The following is a 9074-nucleotide window of genomic DNA, read 5'->3' as shown; positions in this document are numbered from 1 at the left end:
ACCGTACTTCCCGGAGCAAAGCCAAGGCAAGTCGCGAGGCCACAGAGAGGCTTCGGTTTGGGATTCCCAGAGACCTGGGCTTCTCAGCCTCATCTGGGTGCACACCGAGGCCTGTCCCAGGTCTAAGCAGGCGTCAGAAAGTGGGGGGTGGGTAAGGGACCTGCTTGGCTCGGGCCACCCGGTTCCCACGCCCGCCGGTTCCCACGCCCGCCACAGGACTTCGGGGAGAAGCAGAAAGCGCTGAGAATTTTTTTTTTTTTTGGTGAACTGAGTTGACAGAGGCCTTGCTTCTCGCCTGTCTCTGTGGCGCAATCGGTTAGCGCGTTCGGCTGTTAACCGAAAGGTTGGTGGTTCGAGCCCACCCAGGGACGGGATCTGAGCGTTTTGAGCCCCAGGGGGTGGGTGTCTTCCCGGAGTCCGTTAGGGGACTCTCTAGGCGCGGGGGGGTTCTCACTCGCCTCCGCAGCCTAGGTTTGCAAGCAACGGGTCTGCATGGGTAGAGTCGCGGTTGGGAGTGAGAATTTTAGTGGCTTGACTTAAATTCTACGAAAACTGCCCCCTGAAATTGTTCTAAGAATACTTGCGAACCAAAGGCAGCCGGCACCGATCATCCAAAAATGAGCTCGTTTACAAACCTGTGCCTGCCTTGCCTTTGACCTTGTATTTCCTAACTCATGAAACGGGCTTGTCCGGAACCTAGGCCCCTCCCTAGTCAGATTTTTGGAGAGTCAGCCTTCTAAATATCTGTGAAATAGGCATCTCCAGCCTCGCTGCCATTTACTTCCTCACGGACACCCCATCCCCCCAACCCCACCCCTGTTCCCCGCCCTTGAGTTACTGCAACAACTACTAGGTTTCTAGGCGGTTTCGTGTCTTCAACTCCCCTCTCCTTTCCTTGCAAGGAGCTGCCAGAGAGGCTTCCTAAAACTCGTTCTGCCTAAAATCCCTCTACAGCTGCCAGGGCCGGATGCGCCCTCCTCTGCTCAGAAGGCGGTGCCGTTGGTGATCTGGCCCTTGAACCCGCTCCTCTCCCTCGCTGGCTCTTTACACTGGAAAAGAGCTGAACCACTTTCTTGAATCCGACTCTGGTTTTGGAAACTTTGCCCACGGATCTCCAGCGCTCCTCCGCTTTGCCTGGCAAACTCCTCCTTCGCCACCAACGCAAAAGTGCAGCCTTTTCTCCACTCTCTCCTCAAGGCCTTTCTCCCTAGAATGGAAGCCCCCTCGGGGAATGACGCTGAGCTGTACACCTATCTGTCTTCTGCACCTAGACTCAAGCTTGGCATATTGTAGGTACTAACTAGATGTGAGGTGGATGTCCAGGGTTTCGCCGTGCACCTGCCTCGTGTCTGAATCTCATCAGATATTCACACATCAAGCTCACACCCTCTTGGCGTATAGCTGGTAACTGACACAATTAGGCTGCCCCTATCCCTCTGTCCAGGCCCCTGTCTCCTTCCCAGGGGTGCCTTCTCCCACGCAGCACCTGCCCTGGAGCTGCCTCCAACTGCCAACCCCTCCTCCCACCCCACACCACCTATAAACGTCTCCTCCACCCAGCTGCCTCCACAGGACGGTAAATTCGCCACTGGCTGACTCACAGGAGCTGTGGTGAAATGATTTAGTTGCCCCAAACTGATCCCTGGTGGAATTTCGGACAAGAGGGAAAATGGGTTTTTATTATCAGGACTTATTATCACGGGTTTCCATCTTCTGTCCGAGAGTAGCACGCAAGATCTTGTAAAATGCTTTATTGGAATCAAGAAATGTTGTGCTTAAAGCTTCTAATACAGATAGATTGCTAAGCTTTCTTCTCCAAGCAGTGCTCGTGACCCCACACCCTCACTCCACTGTCACTGACAGGCCGAGGGATTTCAGACTTTCCTACTGTAACGCAGCAGAGTTGAGTGCATAGAGTATCGCTTAGCCAATATTTATTCGATGAGTGATACAAACAAAGCTGTACCTGAATTAGATACGGAAGCAAAAAGCTGATTCAACGGTCCCTGCCTCTCCTCTCTCTGACTGTGGCTTATCCTGGCCAAGTGTCCTGCCTCCTGGGCGCTGGAGTGGACCTTCCCTGCCGTGCTTTCTCAGTTCGGACCGAGATATCACTGTTCACTGAGCTTGATCTGGGACCGCAATGCTGCCCTTCTTCCTATGGCCGTAGGGATTGTTCTGTGCTTTCTTTTCCAAGGCCCTCCAATTCCCAGCCCCCTTCCAGGACCATGTTCTATGTTCTACCCAACCCCCCCCCCAGGACCATGTTCTACTCATGACATCAAGAGGGTCCATCATTATACACTGACAAGCCGTCCCAATCTGGCATGGGCTCCCCTGAAAAACTCAATTCTACATCACCCCTGTGATTTTTCTGCTACCCACAGCACGGCTCATATCCTAGGAAGACAGGAGTCTTCTCTGGTCTGTCTTGGACTCCTGTGCTCTTGCTCAGCCACCCACTTCCCTGGTTCTGTGGTCTCCCCTTGACCCTCCACAGCCCCCACGATCCGTCTGGAAGGAGCTTCAGTGTGCCCCAAAGGCAACCGGCCCTGCAGCAACAAATGCAGACCATCGGCCAGGCCACGATTGGCTTCTCTACGGATTGTGTTAATTAAGAACAATGTTCGCGCGTTGGGTCACCATCCAGAATCGGCATTGTCATGTTGCTATGACAGGGCGGTCGTGCAGAGAAAGCATCTGTGTGGCTCTGAGACTTTAGTTCTGAGTGATGCGGCTACTCCCTGGGATATCACTGTTGGCACCTGAAGGTCGCCGGCCCTTCCTTTCCCGCGGAGACCCAGAGAAAACGCAGTGGAGCGAAGGACCCTCACCCTAGACACTGCCCCCAGAGCTGCCTGCTGGGGGTGATGGGGTTGTGAATCCAGAGAGAGGTTCGGAGGTGCTGATTTTATTACCCCTATGTGTCTTGCGGGTCCCGACTCCACGTGACTTTGCTGTTCTTGCCCTTCTCCATTAAGCTTCGAAGGCCTCTCTGCACAACCAGGAAGAGCCCCGTGTCCACTGCATATAGGAGTGCTAGCACCAGGAAGAAAGCGATTTGGTACCAATGTGGAAGGAGCGGTGAGGTGGATGGACTTGGAGGACCTAACAGGAGAAGCAGAGAGATGAGAAAGATGACAATTGTTAGAGCAGAAATGTGGTGTCTGTCCAATTCTTTCATTTCGTCCCGTGGTTAACTACATAGGCTTTGAATCTTTGAAGTGACCTTGGAGAAAAGTTAATTATCCCTCCCCGCCCCCGGCCCCCCTCCTTTCTCCCTGTTTGTGCATCTGTAAGGTACACTCAATACCAGCAATCTCCTAATATTGGTGTCAGGGTCACTGGGTGCACGTGAAGAAGCACCAGGCATAGTGTCCGACACACTGGAAGGCACCCAATAAATGTCAACTTGTGCTTGTTACAGAAGGGGAACTTGACATTCAGAGGGACTCAGTGGCTTGCCTGCTGTCACAAGATGAATTCTCAGCAGAGCCAGAGCCCAGCCTAGCCCTTTCTGTGAGGAGGGGAGGGGCTCCCACCAGGTGGGCTCATGGCTAAGACTTGAGGCCCGGAGAGGAAAGGAAGGCAGGTCAAGATGGCCAGCATAGTGTGAACACATAATGTCGCGGGCATGGTTTGACTGGGGTAAGTGAGGACAGGTGCATTTATGGGGAAGGAAACACAGCTTCCGTTCCTGCTGTCACAATGCAGAGTGAATGACACCCCTTGAAACCCCTTGTAAAGAAGCTCCTGGAATATTCAGGAAGCTCCTCTCCACTCGTCTTCCCAGTGTGAACACGGACCCCACACACAGGGGGCTCTGGACCCTTGTAGGGCTGCACAGCTCTCACCTTGAATGGTAATGTACACAGCCTCTGATGACTCATTTTTTTTCCCGATAATTCCCCTGCAGAAGTAGGAGCCATTGTGTTTGCTTGTTGCTTTGGGGATGTGGAACTCAGAATTGATGTGAGAAAACTTCTTGCCTTCTCCGTTCTGGAAATATTGAACCTTCCATACCGTCTTGTTCTTCCAGCTGTGGCACCTTAGCCGGATGGTCTCCCCCTCCTGGAATACCCAGCGAGACGCCTGGAGCAGCAACCAGCCTAAAAGACACAGAGGCCACCGGCCCCGGAGGCCTCAGCGACGACAGCGAAGATCTTCTGCAGGAGACCCCAACCCGTTCCTGGGGCGTCACGGAGGGCCAGACTGGAAGCCATCCCCGCAGAGATCTCTTGGGGAAAAAGGCCATTAGGTCCTGCAGGACAACTCAAGACACACCAAGACTTTGTGTGTCTAATGGGAAAGAGGATGCGCACGTCCACCCATAAGGTTAGGGCAGAAGGACTGAAGTGATGAGGTAGGCGAGGAACCATCTGCGGGGTCCTTGGGGCCTGCACTGGGGCTTATACGGCGGGTAATAAGCAGCGGCCGTAAGTTCTACATCAAAGAGTAAAAATTGCATTTGAACATGAGGATTGGCTCCGTGAAAGGAAAGGTAGACTTCAGAAGGGACAGATAATTGTCAGAATAGTGAGAGACAGCAGCCAGTCAGAAATAAGGTCACTGGGTTGCTACAGAAATTGCGAAGGAGATGGGGCGCCTGGGTGGCTTAGTCGGTTAAGCGTCCGACTTTCACTTAGGTCATGATCTCGTGGTTCGTGGGTTCGAGCCCCACTTCGGGCTCTGTGCTGACTGCCAGCTCAGAGCCTGGAGCCTGTTTCAGAGTCTGTGACTCCCTCTCTCTCTCGGACCCTTCCCTGCTCACGCTGTCTCTCTCTCTCTCCTAGAAATAAATAAAAATATTAAGAAAAAAAAGAAATTGCAAAGGAGATCTCAACATAAAAGTCAAGAAGGAGGGCCACCTGGGTGGCTCAGTCGGTTAAGTGCCCAACTCTTGATTTCGGCTCAGGTCATGGTCTCAGGGTTTGTGCCATCGAGTCCTGTATCAGGCTCTGCGCTGACAGCATGGACTCTGCTTAGGATTCTCTCTCTCCCTCTCTCTCTCTGCCTCTCCCCCACTCACACAGGAGCCTGCACACACGTGATTTCTCTTTCTGTCTCTCAAAATAAATACATAAACTTAAAGAAATAAGATAAAAGCTCAAATAGCTTTAAAAAAAGCCAAGGAGGGAAAAGAGGGGCATGAATGGTAGTGTACTGAGCGCCGCCTTCAAGAGAGAAAATTCGTGTATCACCAGGATACTCATTCTCACAACTCTCTTGCCAAGTAACCAGGTTTTCACACAGAGAGAACATGAAAGCCACGGCCAGGGTGTTGACCTAAATAATTAAAAATTATGTTGCAGATACATCTTAAAATGACACAAGAAAACATGCACCAGATAATGCTAAGTGAAAAAGACAGAATACAAAAAACAGAAGCACAGAGATAAAGGAACAGAAAGAGAACATGCTTAAATATTAACAGGGGTTTCCTCTGAGGGATGGGACTACAGGTTATTTTAATTTTCTCTCTTTTACTTTTATATAGTTTGGGGACAGAGCCCAAACGACTTTTGTAATAAGAACAGAACAGTAGAACTCCCTACAATTAAAAAAAAATCGGCTACCTTGTGCTAAACAAAATTGGTAGAACGCAAAATTTCTCTACTAGCGAGATTTGCCAAACAGAAAGTATCCTTAATTACTTATTAAGAGATATTGATCAAAAAAGGTGATGTATCTATATATCTACTTACTTTTCCAGCGGAGTATGAATCATTATTACCAAATATTATGGTTATAAGAATATATATGTATATATGGGTGTATATATATATATATATACACACATTTGTGGTGGCCAGAGAAAGGGAGAGAGAGAGAGAAAGAGAGAGGGAAAGAGATTCTGGTTGCCTCCAAAAAAGTAAAGAGGACTTATCAGAGGAGGAGTTAAGTGAAGTAATGACAATGACATTTAAGAGTTGGCCTGGTGAAGTTAATGCTCATAGTCTCATTTTCATATGGTCCTCTTTGACTGGCCTTCTAAAGCCAGTCCCTAGATCAAAGTTCAAGGCTAATTCATAATTCTCAGATTTGATTGTTCTGTTGTGTCTTGTTGATAATTCCCCCCCTTTTTTTCTTTTTTAAATATTTTTATTTATTTCTAGGAGAGAGAAAGAGAGACAGCGTGAGCAGGGGAGGGTCAGAGAGAGAGGGAGATACAGACTCTGAAACAGGCTCCAGGCTCTGAGCTGGCAGTCAGCACAGAGCCCGATGCGGGGCTCGAACCGAACCGCGGGATCATGACCTAAGCGAAAGTCGGACGCTTAACCAACTAAGCCACCCAGGCACCCCGATAATTCCCCCTTTTATTTGGCCTAAGGAGACCATCTCTCATCTAATCAGTAATAGACATTCCTCCCTGTAACTCTGTAGTATGACGACCATGTCAGTTACGTGCTGGGCAGAGGCTAAGGAGCCACAAAAACCAGCTCCAGGGGCGCCTGGGTGGCTCAGTCGGTTGAGCATCCAACTTCGGCTCAGGTCATGATTTTGGGGTTCGTGGGTTCGAGCCCCACATTGGGCTCTGTGCTGACAGCTTGGAGCCTGGAGCCTGCCTTGGATTCTGTGTCTCCCTCTCTCTCTGCCCCTTCCCCGCCCGTGCTCTGTCTCAAAAATAAATAAACATTTAAAAATTAAAAAAAAAATCAGCTCCAGAGGCGCAGTTCTGTGAAACTCTTTGCAAGTGCACCTCGGTCAGGCCCTCCTTCCCCCCCAGGTTCCCCTCCTCAGGCTCGTTCCACCCAAATACAGTGTGTCACTGAGCCTCAGAGGTAGAGTCAGGCTTGCACGGCGACACTGCAGGTACCAGGCTAGGTGGTTGATCCCAGGCCACCAGGGCAGATCTCTGCCTCTGAAATACCTCCCTCACCTGCTTCCGGTGCCTGGATTCTGTGAACGACACACACGGAGCCTTTCATTCCATGCTCCGTGTGTATCTATCTCCACTAGGTGATTTGTACTAAAGAGTGAGTGTGAGAGAAGTTTGATGCGGGAGGGACCAATATGACCCTAGGCGGTTAGGAAGGCTTTGGAGGGTAGATTAGGGCGCGGTGTGTCTGAGAGGCAGAAGGAGATGGAGGTTATAAAAAGCAGATCCATTACTTTCTTCAGTAAATATTACTGAGCACCAGGGTCAGGCGCCGACCTTCTGATGACACCGTGGGTGCCGGGCATGTCCTACGGGAGCAGTAGCGGTAAGTCCCGTGCCCATTGCATGCCAGGCTTTGACATTCTGCCTCAGGCCTGCCTGTGCCTAGCACCGCAACTCTGGAATAACTCGGGGGGACCACAGACGATCTCATCTTCGTTGGAACCCCCAAGAGTGTCATCTCCGGGCCCTTCCCCCGTCATTCAGGCCCCCCTTGCACCCTCTCCCTTCCCCCACTCACCGATGTGCACTTCCAGCTGCACGGGGTCACTGGCTTCGGAGGCGCCTGTCTGGCACTTGTACTCGCCACTGTCTTCCACGCTGGCAGCCGCGATGAAGTAGCTGGAGGCCTGATGCGAGATGAGACTCCCGTTGTGCCACCACTGGACGGAATTGTCCCCAGGGGGGTAGGCCCCCTGGCACCTCAGCGTCACGCTGTCCGAGATGAGTATCCTATCCCACTGAGGTTCCAGGACCACTATGGCCTTTGGGGGGTCTGCTGATGAACCAAGAGGGGAGAAGGCGGATCAGGGCAGGGAGGTGAGCAGGCCCCACGCTGGCCTTCCCGGGGACGCTGGGAGCCCGAGCCAGCCCTGCTGCAAACCCCGAGCTGGCCACTCAGCCTTGGCCTGAGATTCAGACTTAGAGCATCTTGGCTTTCGGGCACTTAGTCCCATTTCTAGCCTCTCCTCATCTTGAGGAGAAGTAGCCCCAAGGAAGCCCAGGGCCAAGCCCCACTGCCCTGGGGAAGCGTCCCTGACCACCCCCAACAGTTTCCCAGGCAGTAGACATTTCCCAGTGGCCTGTGGCCATCACACGCCATCTGTGAGCCTCACTGCGTGAATCCAAGCCCACAAAGCCAACTCACCAGCTCGCGTGCCAGCAGAAACTGGAAGACAAAAGAGGGAAACAGATACTGAGCAGAAGCGGGGATCAGGGTGGCTGGGGTGGGTGTGGGTCTCCCTGCCCAATGCTGCCCCGGGCGTCCAGCGTCGCCGAGAATCGAGGCGTATGTGTGGCTCACCGTCCCACTGCCTGCCCTCTCTTCTCCCGTGTGCCTCCAGCCAAGGCCATGTCTTCAACACCATTTACTTGCCCTCCAGTCCCTATCCAAGCTCGCAAAATAAGGTACAGCCTGGATTTCCCTGAATCAAGCCATAAAAACAACCTCAAGCCAAGCCCCCCCCACACCCCCCATAAAGGGTGGACATTAAACGTCTTAGAGGGCAAGCCCAGAATGTCAGAATGGAAGAGACCGAACTTAGAGAGCATCTGTCTGGTCTGTAGTCATTTTCACCTACAGAAAGGGAAACTGAGACCCCTGCAGGGAGAAGACACAGAGACCTCACAGGTCCCCCCTCAACTTCCTGGTCATGCCCACATCAGAGCGTTCCCATGTCTAGCCCCCAAATGTTTGTCCTGGGAACTAAATCTAGCGCTAGAGGTGTGGTAAGGGGTCCTAGCCCTTGGTAGGGGTCCCCTCTCTGGCCTGAGAAGTGGGCCTGCAGCGACCTGAGCTTCTCCGTCAGCCAGAGTGACTCTGACTTACCTAGAAGGAGCAGAGCCGTTGGGGACAGCAGCTGCCACATGCTGCCACGTTAGAGTGAGCAAGTCACCGCAGAGACACTGAGCTCTGAAAGGACAAAGCTGACTCGGAGAGAGGAAGTAGATAGTCTTTCCCTCAATCGCCTCCCCCACATCCCCCCGTTCATTACTCTTTAGGTTCTTTCCCCGGAAAGTCATCTGATTTCTGTTTTTTTTTTTTTTAATGTTTTTTATTTATTTCTGGGAATGAGAGACAGCATGAGCAGGGGAGGGTCAGAGAGAGAGGGAGACACAGAATCTGAAACAGGCTCCAGGCTCTGAGCTGTCAGCACAGAGCCCAATGTGGGGCTCAAACTCATGAACCATGAGA

The 9074-nt window shown here is 51.9% G+C and overlaps 1 protein-coding gene, 1 long non-coding RNA gene and 1 other non-coding gene across 4 annotated transcripts in view; 2 read left to right on the top strand and 1 right to left on the bottom strand.

Annotated features, from left to right (window-relative positions):
• Positions 1 to 4279, top strand: part of LOC144228249 (uncharacterized) — a 6511-nt gene extending 2232 nt beyond the window's left edge. Inside the window, exon 3 of the long non-coding RNA XR_013334149.1 lies at positions 4040 to 4279. This is a non-coding gene — a long non-coding RNA (uncharacterized LOC144228249). The remainder of the gene's footprint in view (positions 1 to 4039) is intronic.
• On the top strand, positions 298 to 371 carry TRNAN-GUU (transfer RNA asparagine (anticodon GUU)). Its single transcript has one exon. It is a non-coding gene; the product is annotated as a tRNA-Asn (tRNA).
• On the bottom strand, positions 2896 to 8782 carry LOC144228248 (low affinity immunoglobulin gamma Fc region receptor III-A-like). Of its 2 annotated transcripts, none has more exons than XM_077760065.1 (5): positions 8709 to 8782; positions 8028 to 8048; positions 7401 to 7658; positions 3855 to 4109; positions 2896 to 3108 (listed from the first exon to the last, which is right to left on the bottom strand). In XM_077760065.1, the coding sequence occupies exons 1-5, from the start codon at positions 8746 to 8748 to the stop codon at positions 2921 to 2923; spliced, it is 762 nt and encodes a 253-aa protein (XP_077616191.1). In that variant the 5' UTR covers positions 8749 to 8782; the 3' UTR covers positions 2896 to 2920. The 2 variants fall into 2 exon arrangements, with proteins under 2 accessions (XP_077616191.1, XP_077616192.1); XM_077760066.1 differs by having other exon boundaries at positions 7401 to 7655.
• Positions 8783 to 9074: the final 292 nt, after the last annotated feature.

This window comes from Crocuta crocuta, unplaced genomic scaffold (genome assembly GCF_008692635.1).
Source record: "Crocuta crocuta isolate KB4526 unplaced genomic scaffold, BGI_CrCroc_1.0 scaffold133, whole genome shotgun sequence".
NCBI lineage: Eukaryota > Metazoa > Chordata > Mammalia > Carnivora > Hyaenidae > Crocuta > Crocuta crocuta.
This window is presented reverse-complemented; position numbering and strand designations above follow the sequence as displayed.

Excerpts from the sequence above, each read along its gene's own strand:
- LOC144228248 (XM_077760065.1), bottom strand. The coding sequence starts at position 8,748 with ATGTGGCAGCTGCTGTCCCCAACGGCTCTGCTCCTTCTAG. Across the intron at positions 7,659-8,027 it reads TTCTGCTGGCACGCGAGCTG|CAGACCCCCCAAAGGCCATA; the intron begins GTGAGTTGGCTT and ends TTGGTTCATCAG. Across the intron at positions 4,110-7,400 it reads GCAGCTGGAAGTGCACATCG|GCTGGTTGCTGCTCCAGGCG; the intron begins GTGAGTGGGGGA and ends TGTGTCTTTTAG.